This window comes from Parasteatoda tepidariorum, chromosome 1, assembly GCF_043381705.1.
Source record: "Parasteatoda tepidariorum isolate YZ-2023 chromosome 1, CAS_Ptep_4.0, whole genome shotgun sequence".
NCBI lineage: Eukaryota > Metazoa > Arthropoda > Arachnida > Araneae > Theridiidae > Parasteatoda > Parasteatoda tepidariorum.
The window spans coordinates 97873541-97891836 of NC_092204.1; the positions used below are offsets into that span (position 1 = coordinate 97873541).

The 18296-nt window shown below is 28.1% G+C and overlaps 1 protein-coding gene across 2 annotated transcripts in view; it reads left to right on the top strand.

Annotated features, from left to right (window-relative positions):
• The window catches only part of LOC107454788 (runt-related transcription factor 1-like), a 63305-nt gene that overhangs the window by 19786 nt on the left and 25223 nt on the right, over positions 1–18296 (top strand). The window contains exon 2 of one of the 2 annotated variants that reach the window (XM_043038906.2): positions 12738–12842. In XM_043038906.2, coding sequence (XP_042894840.1) covers positions 12738–12842 — 105 coding nt within the window. Of the gene's footprint in view, positions 1–12737; positions 12852–18296 lie in introns of both variants that reach the window. The other variant, XM_043038905.2, reaches the window with a different exon arrangement.

The window sequence follows — 18296 nt, forward strand, 5'->3', positions numbered from 1 at the left end:
TACTTTTATTATTTTTATGCTAGTGAGAACCAAAACAATATGGAAATGAATGAGGGAAAACTGCATCCTACCACGTGATTTCCCGGCCAATAAAAATGTAGCGTTAAACGTTTAACGCAACCTTGTTGGAAGTCGCATAAGAAGTATCACTTCAAAAAATTTAAGAGAGTTAATCAGTTTTATTTTATTTTTTTGTGTAGTTTGACAATGTACTTCTGTATTTACTCAGACATGCACTGTAAAAAATTCCGGATCAAAATATGGTACCGTCACTCAGAGCATCAATATTTTTTAAAGTGAAATCCATTTTTATCGGGACATGTTACGGAGCAAAAAAATCTGATATATCGTTATTTTTACAGTAATAATTACCGTAAAATAACCGAATCTCTCAAATTAAATAAATATTGCTGTAAAAAATACGATATAATATTCTAAGAGAAAACGGATTTTACGGATGATGCGCCCAGAGTACTAGTACTTTATACTGTAATTTGATCCAGAATTTCTTACAGTGTAGATCAAATAAGTGTGCGCAAATTCTTAATGGTGTTTGGCCAAAGCAACGTTCCTGATGCTCGTAGTCTCAATGTCTCCTTAAATTTTATTTCATTTTAGTTAAAAAAATAATAAAAAATAAAAATTCCACGGATATTACTCATGTAGCTTTGATTTCACGTAGATTTCTCTGATTTCTTTTTTTTATTTTTAGTTAAATCAATATTAAACCCCGACATATGGGACATTTTTCGTACAGGCACATTTTAATATTCCGCTATTTTGTTTAATTTCTTAAAATAAACTTGCAAAGAATGTTTTAGAAAATAATCTACATTATTTTATTTATTCTCTTTACAACTAGCATTAAAAGTTCAACCAAATCGGATCTGAATTGAAGGAGCTATTAAGTCTGTGTCTTATCATTTCATTGTTAAATCATTTGCGTGTTTGTAAATTTTGAAATGTTACAAAAATTTTGATTCCTACCATCAAAATAGGTTGAAAACAAATCGAAATACGGACAATTTTATTCCAAATAGGCAAAAACAATTAATAATAAAAAATGCTTTTGGTTTTCTTAAAAAGTAAAAAACATAATTTTTAAAGTTTTTTAATTTGAAATAAAAGTTTAAATTATTTCCCATGCGGTACAAAATTCTGGATGAAGTTCGGTTAAAAAATACTGGCACTCTGAATGGAGCATCCGTGAAATTTATTTTATTTTAAAATCTATTTTTACCGTAAAATTTATGCCCTCATTTTTACCTAGATCTTTATTTAATTACAGTGATCCAGTAAAAGTTACGGTATATCAGATTTTTTTTTTGTTCCGTAAAATTTTATGGTGAAAAATACTTGCACCCTGAGTATCGGTACAATTTACTATAATTTGATTCGGAATTTTGTACAGTGCAGAGCATTAGTGAACAAATTTGAATACTTATCAAAGGATACAAGGGTACAAAAAATGCAAAAGGATGCACGCTTTTTAAAAATATTTGAAAATGTGGCCCGACACACTTAAAACTTAGCGGGTTATTCTGAGCTCTTCGACGGGTATTACTATGTGTACTCTTTATCATGGTTGCTAACACATAAATTATAATCACTCAATACCTATTCATTGAATAATACAGCAAAACAAAAATACCAAAAAAATGCTTGCATTTTTTGAAAAAAGTTTTAAAAATGCACCAGGCCATCCTTAAAGCCCAGCAGGCAATTAAGAGCTATTCTATGAGTATTCCCTCTCTGAAATAAAACTCTCTCTTTTGACGATTCAACAATCCTTGGGCTATATTTCATTAATTTCGAGAATCATTTCGACTCGCGATTTTTGACCCATGTGACGAAAATGTTTCCTCAACTCGTATCCTCGTCGCAGTGCATCGTGGGAAATACTCAGAAGATTCGAAGGAAGCCGACCGTCCTGTATAGTGGTCAAGCGGTTGACTTTGTAGCAGGAAGATCACGGGATCGCTTCGGGCATTGATGTAATTTATATCCTTATGATTTTAAGGCGGAATTGATCCAGCTGTATGGTGCCCACGATAAAATAAAGAGATTATTTGAGAAATTAGAAACATTATACGCTAATTTTTTTTTTTTTTTTTTTTGAAACNTTTTTTTTTTATTTTTTTTTTTTTTTTTTTTATAAATAAAATGACGGAATATTTTTTTTATTATTGACAAAATTCATTTCCTCAAGAAAATGGCAATAGTTATTTCGTTACTTTGACGAAATGTTCGCTCGGAGCATATATCACGAAACGACTTCGTCAAAAACGAAGAAAAATGAGTGAAATTTGAGTATCCATTTTTTACAGTGTTGAGCTACACTACCATTTATCGCGCTTAAAAATACGTATGTTAAAATCATTCAACATTAACTAATTTTTGACAACCAATTTTAGTTCTAACTTTCAAAAATTCAACCAATTTTTGAACGTTGTATGGATGTTTTGAGTTATGAGCTTTTTCAATTCGAAGTTTCTTCTTCTATTTCATTATCTCCTTTTCCTTCTCATTATATGTCCCCTCTAAATATCTAGTCTTTCCGATTTTTTAAATTTTTTTTTTCCTTGACTCATTTTAAATTCTTTTTCGGTCTGATTCCTCATTTGACAAGTTTCCCTTCTTTTTATGCCATTAGCTCAGAGTGTAAATGCTAAAAGCCTATAGGAGTGCTCCCTTTAGCTCCTTTTCGGCAAACAATTCTCAAAAGTTGTCTTGGACAAAGAATTCTTTGCACTGTAAAAAAGGAGTGTGTAAAAAAATGAATGCTCCTTTTTTAAAAAAAATAAAAAATTATCACGAGTTTGGAAAACAGTTAAAAAGGGAAGTAAAGTTAAGTGCTCGGGGATCGTTTGCGTATTGCTGAGATAAATTTACTTTTTGAAGGATTGATGGTTTTTATGCTTGTAAAAAGGGTGCAACTCTTATATTGCTTCAATTAAAAAGTAATTTTTTTAAGCAAAATTTTTTTTCTCTTATTCTTAAATTTCAGTTATTTTGAATAATCTTAGCATCTGTGAAAGTTTGGTGGAAAAAAACTGCAAGCGAAAACCAAATAATAATCAAATCCCTTCTTAGTAGAATTAAAGTAAGTGTTTTAAAATACGTTAAAGAACTTTAAATTTTAATTACATTTATAATTTTCTGAAGAATCATATTTAAATATAAAGAAGTAAAGCTTTTTGTGATCTTTATTTATACATTAAAAATTGTGAAATTTATTACAAAAAGCTCATACAAATCTAACTTGTTTTTGAAATACTCTTTTACTTACATATATTGTTTATTATTACCATAGAGGTTTTAATACAAATTTGAAAACCAAGTAAAACCATTCCAAATAAAGTTTTCTTTGATAACTATTTTAGAAGTCAATTGCATTTTTGAAACCACGTGTATTCACTTAGCTTTATTAAAATAATGAAACTATAAAAGACTACATTCTTATTTCCGTTCATGAAATTTTACGTTATATGGCGACGTTGGTATACAATTAACACTTTTTTTCTATATTTTTAATTGACGAACATAACATTGTTGATTTTAAAAAAAAACATTTAGCATAAAAATATTTTAAGTATGAAAATTACTTTAAAAAAAATAGTTATGCTTATAACCGCATTTTAGAAAAATATCTTTCTGTGCTTTCCACCATTTTTTTAAAATGAAAAAAAAAGGAATTGACTCATTTAAATTAAATTAATCAAGGATATTACCTGAGTTAAAAGTTTTAAATCTTTTTCTAAGATTACGTATTGATGTTGTGTATTAACTATTCAAAATATACGATCATAAAAATTGAATTCAAGTTTAAGAGAAATAATACTTAAATCAATAATTAATACACCTAATGTACCAAAATATTTTAAGGTTCTAAACTATTTTTATATACATGCTTGTTGAAAAATTTGACCTATTAGACATTTTTATGATAATTGCAAATCAAAGTAAATAAATTATTGATGAAACTATGACTGCATATTGTTAGTTCAGTAAGCGGAGTCTAGTAACCATATCGTCTTATGCAAAATACTGTCCAATATATTTTACTGACAAGTTTCTAAAATGAAAGTAAAGGGTAGCTTTGATGATAACTTGATATGTATATTTCAATTTTAGGTTGTTTTCTATTTACTTGGTGATATTTTATGCTTGGATTTTTTTTTTTTTTTTTTTTTTTTTTTTGCTGCCAAGTCCACCTTTTAAGTATTTGCTAGCTTTAGACTTATGACTGAAGTTTTATGACTGAAATTCATCTTCACACATTCATTTGTTTTTTCCATAGACTAATAATATAAGGTTTCTTCCAAAATATAATATTAACTTCTTTCCCATGGATTTTTCTTTCAGAATATATATGCAGTATGAATGATATTCGTTAAACGTAAATGTGCAAGCGTAATTTTTAAACTATAAAGAAGATTCTAGATTAAAAGTGCATTTTCAGTAGAACTACATAGGATTTTTTTCTCATATTTTAATTTTACTTTTTTATACCCATTTTATTGTCACCCATTGTTTATACGCATTTTATGGCACCTCTATAGTTTTGAGAAGAAGAAAAAATTTTAAGCTGCATAATCAAAATTGTGGTTTCCATCAACTTAGAAAACTAAAGTAATTGGTCTAGAGTCTAGACATTCATATAATATGAGTAAGAAAAGAATATTCACAGAACAGTTAATTTTACTGCATAGATTTTGAAACATTTGATTCGTTTTAAAAGTACCAATAAACTAACAAGAAATAAATTATTTAGTGCATGAATTGAATCTTGCGCTTCGAAAAACCAGTAATGATGACTTACGCAAAGCCGCACTCCAAATAATACACGAGAATTTTAAATCATCTTCTCTGAAACTTCTATAAGCAGCGAATAACAAAAGGATATTATCGAACTTCTAAATAACAGTTCATTTCCTGTGTTCAGTGCTATTATTCACTGGCAAATGCGTATCTCAGTATTTCGAAATGTTATTAAGACCAAAGCGATATCAGTGCTCATTTCCGAACCCCCATTAAGATCCCTGGAGGTTTTTTAAGTGGCCCACCCCGGTTCGGCTCACCAATCACTCGCCTTTAATCACGAGAAATTGCTTCCCAAATGCCACCCCCCTCCCAACAACCAGACACCACTCTTTAAAACAAATCGCCACTTCAAAGATCTGCATCTTTCCCAGAAAGATCTCAAACCGGGCACGAAGTTTCTTTCGTTTCCAATTCGCTCGGGGATCTATTGGGGATAATTTCTTCCATTTTTTTAATCCTTCCTACCATCTTTTCTTCGAAACTGATCGTTCCTCGTTTTCTCTCGGCACCTTTCGGGAGTTTCGAATTTTTACGCTCACCTTTAATTTGATGGCCTGATTAACTAAGATGGAATGTTTTTGTTGAGCGGAAAGCTGTGATTTTTTGAGATTTAAAATTGAGAAATATATAAGAAGAGGAAACTAACCTTTTTTTTTTTACAAAAATGCTTTGATCAACATAAAAGAATTTTTGTTTTTGGTGTAGGTTCTTTTCCGAGTAAAGATATATATTTTTGGTTATTTAACTTATTGACGCAGATGGGACACCGGTGTCCCTTTTATATGTATTTTTTTCTGGCGCTCTAATTACAAACAAAAATATACTTTGGTATTTTTTAATCATAAAAAACAGTCTAATAGTTACTAAAAAGATCCGTTAGATTATCAGAAGTATATTTGTACTAAAATATAAAATCCAAACAAAGTAGCTTGAATTATTTTTTTCCTTTTCTATTCAATAACTTATCAATAATTGATTTTGTAAATTATAGAAATTTCAGTGATTTAATAACTAGTTTGCTTTGATCTAAATAACTTCAAATAAGTGCCAATTTGAACATTTGTTTGGATGTGAGCTGTACTTCTTGAAAGATTTTACCTTCTACACGGAAAAAGATACTGGTGTTTCCTACTGCATTTCATAACAATAAATTATTAAAATGTCAAATGTAATATTTTTCCCTTATTTAGACATAAATTAAAATAAAATAATGAAGAAAAGTATGAAAAATATGTTTAATAAAATTTCTGCGTCAAGTGAGATAAAAAAAAAAGCGTGACGCCGTCTGAAGGTCGACCTTCTCATTATTTTGTGAAAGAGCTTAGATTTATTTTTAAACAAAAACATAATATTAAACCCCACAATGGTTTTGTCAGTACTGCTTACACATAGAATTCATTTAAATCCATTCATTTTATTATTATTTTTATTTAAATCCATAAAATCAGAAACTTAAACCTTTTTACTTCAGTTTCGCAGTCCTGTAAATTTTGCTAACTTGTTTAAGAGTAAACGCAATTAAAGAGCATGAAGAAATAGCAATTATTATTCAAAACCTTTTAACATCTGTGCATCATGATTTATCCGAAGGCTTTTAGTAAAAACTTTGAGTAAATTAGTTTATTAAAGTAATTGCTTGTCAACTAAGGGACAATTGAATTGCGAGCAGAAAAATGACGTCAGAATTAATCAAGAAGTTTCCTCCAAAAGAGGAACATTCTAGAAAAATATGTCATAACTTCCCTAAGAAAATGAAGAAATGCTTTGCATAAAAAGCAAAATGGCTATTTTAGAGTGTCTGGGAAACTCTCCGGATATCAATCCCATAAGCTGTGTGAAATTCCAGATCAAATTTATTATTCTTACCGTACTCATTATTTTTTTTACCGTAAAATCCATTTTTACCGGAACATGATACGGAACAAAAAATCTAACCTACAGTAATTTTTACTGTCATAATTACTGTAACACCACTAAATCACTCTAATTAAATAAATATTTCTGCAAAAATAACGGTAAAATATTGTGGTAAAAATGGATTTTGCAGTAAAAATGGATTTTACTGTAAAAAGGGATTTTACAGTAAAATTCATAAATCACTCTAATTAAATAAATATTTCTGCTAAAATAATGGTAAAATATTGTGGTAAAAATGGATTTTACAATAAATATTGATTTTACAGTAAAATGGAATTTACAGCACGCAAAGTGCCTTTACTTTATACCGTAATTGGATCCGGAATTTTTTTACAGTGTAAAGTATTTATGGGTAACTACAAGTAAAAACATTCAAATATGGTTTACAAAACAACTACATTCGTTCGTTGGTTAACGTGAACAGGGAGGAAGAAATTGTTGAAAGCTGTAAAAGCCTTTTAATATATACCTAAGTGAATGAAATCAGTTCTGAAATGTAATGGAGGTATAGTTAAGTATTAAAGAAAACTGAAAAGTATTAATGTTCCCAATAAAACTGAAACTGTCTTTCACTACCAAATATTTTGATTTCATTGAATTCCAAATTCGATGAGTTTCAATCTATTAATACTAAAGCTACCACACTTCGATTTAGAATAGTTCAAGATGAGCCAACGGTATTGTAGCCAGTTTAATGTCACCAAATAATAGTAAACATTTAATTTAATTTTTAAATATGCATTATGAGTTACAGATTTTTTTTTCAAAAATTCTAAAATTTAATTAAAGTAAAATAATTTACAAAAATTTATAATGAGTATTAAAAAGAGTATGTCCTTTAATTGAAAATTTTAAAGCGACGTGCAAAACTTCATGTTGATTAATTAATGATTCCTTTAACTATTTCATTCTTAACAAATTTTTTTAATTTTTTTTAAACTCTTAAGTAACGTATCTATTACTAAATCGTGGTGATTAGGGTAGCCATATTACTCATATACTGAATGTGATCAAACATTGTTATATTAGGCAGCAAATGATGTACATTGCAAGCATACGGGCACATTGATGCCTAAATATTTGCGCGTGCAAAATGATTGGAAAAAAAAAATTTGTAACTTAATCCACTGTTTTCATCTTCTGTTAACAAACGTCACTTAAAATCTTCCTTTTTATCAAATGGTAAAAAATGTTTCTAGATTATTCGAGATCTCCTTAAAAACGCAATATTTACAATTAAAGAGTCACAGATTGAGTTCTCATTATTTTCTTAATATCTGGATATTTTTAACCGTATAAGATATGACCACTTATTTATGATCAATGCCATTGCATAAAAATACACCTTCCCCTCACACTATAACAACATTAAGTCATACAATACTAGTTACGTAGAATTATAAATTTGAATGTTATTACAAAACATATTCAATAGGAACTGGAAGACTAAATTGCTCTTTGACTTGGCTTCCCTGTCTAACAGGGAACTAGCTTTTTCTCTCATCATGTTTCTACGAGTACTGCAGGAAAGTATTCACGTTGTTTCGCTCATCTACTTGACGAAAGCAAACATTTTCTCACAAAAATTCAACATTATTATTCCGTTTATTTTTTCCGCATTTATGTTTGAAGGTTGAGAAAAAGTAAGTTCTTCCACCACATCTTGAACAATATTTTGTTTTAATTAAATTCCGAGGTAATAAAATTTAAGCAGTTATTGAAAATTTTATGCCTTTATGTTCCGTAAATTTTTAAAGTGTTACACACTAAATCGTATTTTTTAAGACAAAAGTTTTCTTTTGTTTGTTTTTTAAAATTCATTTTTAATGATATTTACTGAGGATCTTATTGGATGAGTATTCAATTTACTATAGCAATTTTTTTAAAAACTGTATTATGTTACAATCAAGAAAAAAGACTATCCGGGAACATTATGTGCCGTTTCGCAATTAAGGGTTAATTTAAAATTCAATACAGTTCTTATGTTTTAAAATTGACTTGAGAATAATAAAAAACAAATAAAAAAACAAATTAAAAACTACTACTTTTTTACTATACTATAAAGCTACGCCCCTGCTCACCAACCACTTAATTAATTTTCTTTTATCATTATTTATTTCTTCTTAACGTTAGTATTTTCCGCAAAAACATAGAACATTTTAAATTTAAAATATACAACTATTGTAGCTTTATGTAAGAACATTTTGTTAATGTGTTCATCGTAACGAAATGGACAGTAGATTTGAAAAATAATCATTTGTACTTGAAAAAAAATTAACCTAAGGAGCACAGATTGTGATACTCAATAAGAAAATGAATAAATGATAGAGAATTTTACTCGATGAGGAAATTTATAGCAATTCAAAAAGCGAATGGGTTTCATTGCTTTTTATTGAGTTTTTTTTAATTTTTAAAAATTTGATATAAATATTAAGATTTATAACTGACAACATGTAATCTCAAACTTTTTTACGCTACTTTTGATTGACATCTACTCGAGCTTCTGAAAAAAAAAGAAATTAAGATCCTGCGAGGAAAAAATAAATTTTCTACAACAACGAATAAGTAGTCAATGTTTAAAGCAAGAAAGCTGGGAGAAAATCACGACAATACACGTAAATTTTCAATTACTTTCAAACAAATAATAACTTTTTTTTAAAAGAATTATCTTGTTAAAATTGTAATTCAAAATGTTTGTACTGTTAATGTATTGGCACGTCAAATTTTAACTCTGTAGTTGCATTTCAGTAGATCGACCAACATATTTTTGCTACTACATCTTTAATAGTAAATAACTCTCGAACTAATAATCGAATTGTAGGTTTTTTCTATTTAACCGAACTCCTTGTACAGTTGTTACACACCTTCGTGTTTTAAGTTTCTAAAACTTATAGAATTGGAGCAGCAAAGCAAAGTGTAACGTAAAACAAAAAAAGTGATAAAAAATTTGCAAAAAAATCAGTTAAAATTTCAATAACTTTAGAACAAATTAGAAACTTAAGAAAGAAAAAAAACTCTGTGTTAAGTACCTAACCAAATATGGTCCATTCATCAAGCTAAATTTCCATTCCCTGGATGCATACCTGCTGCCAGTAAGGCGGAGAACATGATATTTTTTAAACAAGTTTAACAGTTACATTCTTAAAACAATTATCGAATGTTATTCTTTTTATTCCATAGTAATTTTTGTATACTTTTCTACTTTTCTACACACCTTAGTAATTTCAAGTTTCTGAGACCCACAGTTTTTGCGTAGCAAACCGATATGTAACGTTAAGTAGAATATCCAAAAGAGTGTCGATGGCCTTCACGATTATTTAATATCGAGAGAAAAATCCATATTGCAATGAATATTAATTTATTAAAGTTATTACTACTTTTTGGGATACTTAATATTTAAAAAAATATTAATAATTAACTTAATATTTTTTTAAAAAAAGCATTACATTTTGATTTGATTAAAATTTAATTTTTTCTAAATTCGCAATTATTTTCTTGACAATCTCTTTACTTTGAGTTATTAAAAAGATTAAAAATATAAGTTAATTACTTAAAATCAAAAAGCTACAGATTTTTTACCTTTGTATAAAAATGGGGAGAAGTATACAATACTTCTGACTTATTTAAAAATGAAATTTTAATTAGTTTAAAAACTGTCGGAGCGAAAATTACATTCATAACGTTTTTTTTTTTTTTTTTTTTTTTTTTTTTTTTTTTTTATTTTTTNATAACAAGCAAGCAGCAAAGTTATATTATTAATTTCTTTTTAATTTTTCTAATATAATACATTTAATTACATAGATTAATAATTTTCGAAAATTTATTAATATTCAAGTTACAAAAAAAATTATCAAAAATGATTAAAAGTTTTTAAAATACGTGTTTTCTAGTGTAAGGAAGTAATGTTTCCTAAATTCAGAAAAAAGCATTTTAAAAAGTTCAATTCTATCAAATATCGCCAATATTTAAAAACAGTTCTGCGCTCTCTTTCCTCGTTCTTTTAATATTAAATTTTAAGTAAATATTTAGTTTTAAATATTAAATTTTACTCTAGTACAAGTATCACGACAGAAAATCGAAGGCATTAATAATATTTTTTTTTAAATATGTCTTTCAGTTTGATGCATTTTATAAATAAAGACACATATTTATATTTTATACCATTTACAAAAGAACGTTAATTAATAAAACCTGTTTTGATATCGTTTTTAAACAATACGAAAAATTACTCTCAGACGACATGGAAATTATAAATTGAGAAACTTTTTTTTTAAAAAGAAAATTTACTAGCAAACGAACAAAAAGCAATATCATATCTCTTACTAAACATAACTGAGACTCGTATATCTGGATATTTTCAAACAGTTATTGGACAAACAAGAAGCTCTTTCTCTAGACTAACAGTAAGCCGCACATACGTGAAAACGGTGAGAATTCGAAACGCGTCACTGTGTAAGTAGAGGGAGAATGTTCGGAACATATTCATGGGCAGGGATTTTTCAGGTCTCTAAACAGATGACTTAAGGTAGGATGGGATTAGAGACGTTGTTTACTTTTAGAGAGCTTTTCCCCATAACGTATCTTGGGGTAGAAGAAGAGGAGGGGAGGAAAAAAGGAGAGATTCGCACATTCGCATGTTGGAAAAGCCTGCAAGTAGATTCTTTTTTTTTTTTTTCCTTAGTCAAACCTTGACTCGGTTGTCTTATTACCATGGAGTTGAGCCGCAAAACGGGTCTTACAGTCAGTTTGGCAGTGAGGATAAAATCAAAGAAAGAAACTTTAAGGGCAGAAAGTTTTTTACGATAGGAAAATGCTGTTTGTGATTTATTTATTTTTTTATTCTTTCGTCTTTAGCTGTTTGTTTTCTAGAGATGTAAGTCTTTGCGGAGTTCAGTTAAAGGAGCGAAACTCTCGGAAAACAACTCTTGGTTCTTTATAAATTTTCTTTAATGTAAAATTAATATAATTGATGGTTCGAGTAATATTATACTGCATCTACTTTCGTCAAAAAGAAGTTTACAAAAAAAAAATTAATTATAAAATACAGAGTGACAGAAAATAACGTAGACACATGTAATAAACAACGATAATTCTGATTAACATATCACAACCAAACTTTCAAATAAACATGAAAACATTACTATTAGTAATATATTAACCAACTAAGTTACTACTTCTGGCTTTAATACAGAGCTATAAACGTGTCACAAAACTTTCTGCTATGAGTCGCTCTTGAACTACTGACTTTTTACGCCATTACTTTACAAAAAGATTTTTTTAATTGAGGCCAAATTTTTATGAGTTATAACACAAATCCTTATCTCCAAAATGAACCGAAAAAAATAATCCACGAGATCAACAGCCAATCTTTTGCTGGTAATGTGCTTTGAGCCATTTTTGAGTACCTTTATCTCTGTTTACTGAAATAGAACTCTGTTGAAAATTCAATTTTTGGTTTTCAAAAAAATCATACAAAATTACAATAAAAGAGCTGCGATGGTTTAGGGGACAGAGCGTTCGCCTTCCAATGAGGCTAACCGGGTTCGAATCCTAGACGAAACGAATTCCGCATCCGGCTTGCACCGACCACAGTGCTGACGTGACATATGCCCAGGGGTAGACGGATCATAGGTTAGAGCCCCCTAGCCGTCAGACTAAAAGTAGGAGGTTCTCGTGGTCTTCCTCTCCATGTAACGCAAATGCGGGTTAGCTCCATCAAAAAGTCCTCGACTAAGGTAAATTTCTCCCAATACTCGATCCAGGTGTTCCCTTGTCTTCTGGATTGGGTTCAAAATTACAAAGCTACGAAGTTGAACATTAGTAGTCGTAAACCCATAAAATTGGGTCAGCTGTTCAACGACGGTTATAAAAAAAATTACAATAACATGATTAAATAATTAAAAAAAGGTTACATAATTTACGTATTTAAATAATCTTCCACGTCATTTTTTGAAAACTAAAAAAAGAACTAACCTAACATTTTTCTTGTTTTTCAGGTAAAAGTTTCACGTTAGTGATTACAGTCAGTTCGAATCCTCCTCAGGTAGCAACCTATACAAAAGCGATCAAAATCACTGTAGATGGACCAAGAGAACCTAGAAGTAAGAGCTGTAAGTTTTCTTTGTTTCTAACGATATTGCGCACATCTTTTAATTTGCCGAACTTAAACTGAAATAATCAAGTTTGAGTTTTGTTGTTCGAAAACATGTTTATCAAAACTACGTGTTTCGAATTTCTATTTTAAAGGAAAATTTTATGAAACAGTAAACATTTGATTTATCTTAGTTATTGTACAATATTTAAAGTCTTAGTGTGTCTTAAATGTGGATTCAATTTACTTTGACTTTAAATTTTTGAGCATTCAAATTTGCTAAGAAACATGAGAACTGTAACTAATAACACAATATAGACCAGGGGTTTCCAACTTACACGGGGCATGGGGCCACAATTAAAAACACAGATCGACTGTCGGGCCGCAGCTTTATCAAAAGTTTATATAGAACTCTTTTATGTCTGAAGGAACATTAAATATTACTGTCAGATTTTTACCAGGTTATACAGAACAAAGGTATTGAATTACAAATTAAAGTAGGAAGTAGATTTTTAAAAATATTTAATTGCATATTAAAAAATTCGGGCTGCGATAACTTTAATGTGTACCTATGTATTAAACAATTAATGTGCAACAAATATCTAATTGTTGAGATACTTTAAAAGGGTTGGTATTAAATCTTACATAGTAGCACACAAAATGTTCAATAAAAAAATTGAGGTTTGTCTGCTGCAATCACCAGAGAATAGATATTTACATTTTAAATTTAAAATTTACAAATGTGTGTGTAAATATTTTCGTCCAAAATGAGTGATTTTAAAAAGTTAAATATGAGAATTTCGTTGAGAAAATTTCTCATACACACATGCTAAATTATATTCACAAAATACAAAAAAATGAAATAAAAAAGAGCAACATACACGATTATTTTTGTATTTGAATAAATATTTTCCTGGATACAAAACTTGAGAAATAAATTTTTTTTGCACCGTTGGTATGTTAAATTTCAAAGAAACGAAGAAATTAGGTGTTTATTAACTAGAAAAGTATTTTAAACCCATAAAGATTTTTTACGAAAATTGTCCGCAAAAAAATACTATAGTTGGAAACTACTGATATAGACGAATGCATGAGAGCGTAAAAAATTAAAAATTTATATGATCAACACAGTGCAAGAATGCATAAATCATTAAAATTCAATTAAAAAATTTTAATTATAAAAGCATTATACGTTTTTTAAAGTTATTAGTTATTTGGGTTCCTAATTTCGTAAAAATATAATGCGAATAGGATTTCGAAACAAATATATTCAAGAATGACTGAGAAAATAAAAAATTCCTGTTCAATTTGATGCTTACGTACAAGCATATTTTTGACACACTTTCTTAAGAAAGGAAATTGTAGTTTCCTCAATTTTTCATGATAGCTTATGTAGTACATGAAAGTTTTGGAATTAGAATTTTATCCGTTATATTACTTTAAAAATTAACTTTAACAAAACAATTAAAAACAAAACTTTTTCTTTACATCGTCTATTTAAATTTTTCAGCACATTTCATATAAATGTTGCTTTATTTCATATAAAGTTGCATAAGCAAATGTTCTAACATAATTTAAAGAAGCTCGGAAATCAAAACTTTGTTGCAGTGCAAAGTTTCAAAAATGAGAAAAAAACAATTGAATATTCTTCTTCTTTAAAACTTTGTGTTAAACTTACCATTCACGTTTAAGAATATAAATATTAAAAATTTGCTAAATATAACACATTAATTAGTTAATAAGTAAAACTAGTGTTCATTATCCTTAAACAATATGTAACTTGCGAGAAATCAAAGATAACTTACATTTCATTTAAAGAAACATTTTTTGTACAGTTAAAAAGATTTACGAATAAGTTTTTCCTTGAACTAATTAACTCTCCAAAGTATGATGTTTAACATCTTCATTTGATCGAAATAAATAAATAAAATCAAAATAACTTATTCAAACTGTTATATAGGCCGCTCAAAGTGTGTTCTATTTACAAATAAATTTTTCAGACGATAGTTCTTTTCCTAACAACAGTTGAAGTTTTCTTTCGCCAATTTTTTTTCGGAAAAAAAACTGTTAACAGAAAATAGCATTTTTTAAAATATATTATAGTTCTAATACTTATAATTTATTAAATCATTACCCATACTTTGTGTTCAGAATTTTTTCGCTAAATCGATATTTCGCAAAATGATGCTAAAAAATTGCAATTTAAATATGCAAACGATTCCAAAAGACATCTAGAATATAGTTGTGAGTTGAAAATATGTGGAAATTTTCTGACAGTTGAGTTTAAAAGAATTGGGTATACTATAGCCTACGTCACAGGTTGTGTTATTCCTACTAAATTTAACCCATGAACGGCATTTTCTGCGAGCCTAACTTCAAGCCACAAATAAACAAACGAAGTGTTTGATCGTTTAAATAGCTGCTCGCCAGATTTTATTGCATTATAAAGAAAAGTAATTGATATTCGATTTTTGATTAATAATTGATTTATGTGGATAGTGGCATNTATTTTAAACCCATAAAGATTTTTTACGAAAATTGTCCGCAAAAAAATACTATAGTTGGAAACTACTGATATAGACGAATGCATGAGAGCGTAAAAAATTAAAAATTTATATGATCAACACAGTGCAAGAATGCATAAATCATTAAAATTCAATTAAAAAATTTTAATTATAAAAGCATTATACGTTTTTTAAAGTTATTAGTTATTTGGGTTCCTAATTTCGTAAAAATATAATGCGAATAGGATTTCAAAACAAATATATTCAAGAATAACTGAGAAAATAAAAAATTCCTGTTCAATTTGATGCTTACGTACAAGCATATTTTTGAGACACTTTCTTAAGAAAGGAAATTGCAGTTTCTTCAATTTTTCATGATAACTTATGTAGTACATGAAAGTTTTGGAATTAGAATTTTATCCGTTATATTACTTAAAAATCAACTTTAACAAGACAATTAAAAACAAAACTTTTTCTTTGCATCGTCTTTTTTAATTTTTTTAGCACATTTCATATAAATTTTGCTTTATTTCCATATAAAGTTGCATAAAGAAATGTTCTAACATAATTTAAAGAAGCTCGGAAATCAAAACTTTGTTCCAGTGCAATGTTTCAAAAATAAAAAAATAAAAATTGAATATTCTTCTTCTTTAAAACTTTTTGTTAAACTTACCATTCACGTTTAAGAATATAAATATTAAAAATGTGCTAAATATAACACATTAATTTAATTAATAAAACTAGTTTTCATTATCCTTAAACAGTATGTAACTTGCGAGAAATCAAAGATAACTTACATTTCATTTTAAGAAACATTTTTTGTAGTTAACAACATTTACGAATAAATTTTTCCTTCTACTTATTAACTCTGCAAAGTATAGTGTTTAACATCTTCATTTGATCGAAATGAATAAAGAATAAAAATAACTTTTCCAAACTGCTATATAGGCCGCTCAAACTGTGTTCTATTTACAAATAAATTTTTCAGACGATAGTTTTTTTCCTAACGACAGTTAAAGTTTTCTTTCGCCAATTTTTTTTTATGAAAAAAAAAAACTGTTAACAGAAAATAGTATTTTTTTAAAATATATTATGGTTCTAATACTTATAATTTATGAAAGCATTACCCATACTTTGTGGTCAGAATTTTTTCCTTAAATCGATATTTCGCAAAATGATGTTACAAAACTGTCATTTAAATATGCAAACGATTCCAAAAGACATCTAGAATATAGCTATGAGTTGAAAATATGTGGAAATTTTCTGAGTTTAAAAGAATTAACAAAACAAAAGGTATATGTAAGAACAAGGCGCATGTTTACATGCATTTCTGGAAATTATTAAAACTAACCCATTACTTTTTCATTTAAATTACATGAAAGAATATTCCGATTGGTCAATCTCTGTTAGTTAGGAATTGTTGTAAAAATATGTTCCCAAAATGTAAGCAAATTTTAATATATTTCTGGAAATGTGTGAACATAAAGAGTAAGTGTAAAACTACCTTAAATAAATGTGACCGAAAAATATTCTTTTTTAACGCATTCTATTTCTATTTTATCGTGACATTTATGCATCATACAACGAGAACATAAAACCTCACTCTATGGCAGTTGCTTCATATCATTTCTATCTAATGACTTTAAACATCCTAAGTTTAACCTAAAATCGGTTTTATCTTATTTATTAATTAATGAATTCGATTGAAGCATGCACAGAGAACTGGTGATATTCAGGTCATTGTTTGTTTCCATAGTCCTCGTGAAGAAAAAAAAAATGTTGTGACTTTGCGAAACCGTATCATTTTCCCAAACACGAACGCCTTTCCATAATTGCAGTAGTAAATATTTAATGAGAGCTGTCCAGATATCGAATAATTTTGGGCTGCTCTTTCACACGCAGATTTCTTTTCTTTCTTTTTTAATTTCCTGATGTGCCTGTATTGGACAACCGTTGAGGACACTTTGACCAAATTGTAACCGATGCAATCCACCTCGATTCGATAAATTTTGCAGAGCTATCTTCAATGACGGGTCATTCTGATGCACGCGAGGTTTCATTTCCTTTCCCCCGATATAAAAACTAAAAATATGCATTTTTAGAACTTTTATTTTGCTGATTTATTGCAATTCAAAGGAATATGAATGGAAGCTAGCTTATATCAAATGATAGTGTAACGTAAATATGTGTTCGACATTTGTTTGCAATGTCGAGCTATGTTAGACATTCTCAACTTTAATTTCGAATAGAATAATAATTCACTTCCATTAACTTAATACTATTTAACCTATTTAAATTAATTTTTTCAATAAAAACAACATTTTCTGGATACCAAAAAATACATGATCAAATTAATATTATCGTAATTAAAACCAATAAAAGAATACCAATAGCTGCGTGATGTGTAACAATGGATGATAATTTAATATACTGCATAGATAATAGTTTAATGATATTTGTTATATCAAACTATGTTAGATATTCTCAGTGCTTTAATTTCCAATAAAACAATATTTCACACATTCATATAATATTATAACTAACACATTCATATTCAATTATTTATTTATTTTTTATTTATTTATGTATTTTTATTTATTTATTTGCTTACAGATTTAAGGACACTGAATGACCTAAATTTTTTAAAGCTGAAAAATCTATGTATTCAAAATCAAAATAATTCAAAATATTAATTAATGTCTTATAATTATCTAAGAAAAAAAAAATCTTCCTCGATAAAAAATCGCTTTTTTCTCAAAAAATCAATTATATACCCTTCATCTGTTCCGCTCTTCAAATGAGATGATACATTAGTCATCCTTCTCATAGTAGTCATAATTATTTAGTAATGAAGATTAGATTGCAAAAATGTGCAATAATTAAAAATATAGCTTTTCAGGAAATAGATTCCTTTGAAGTTACGTAATTATAAATTCGGATAGTAAACTTGTAGACATATT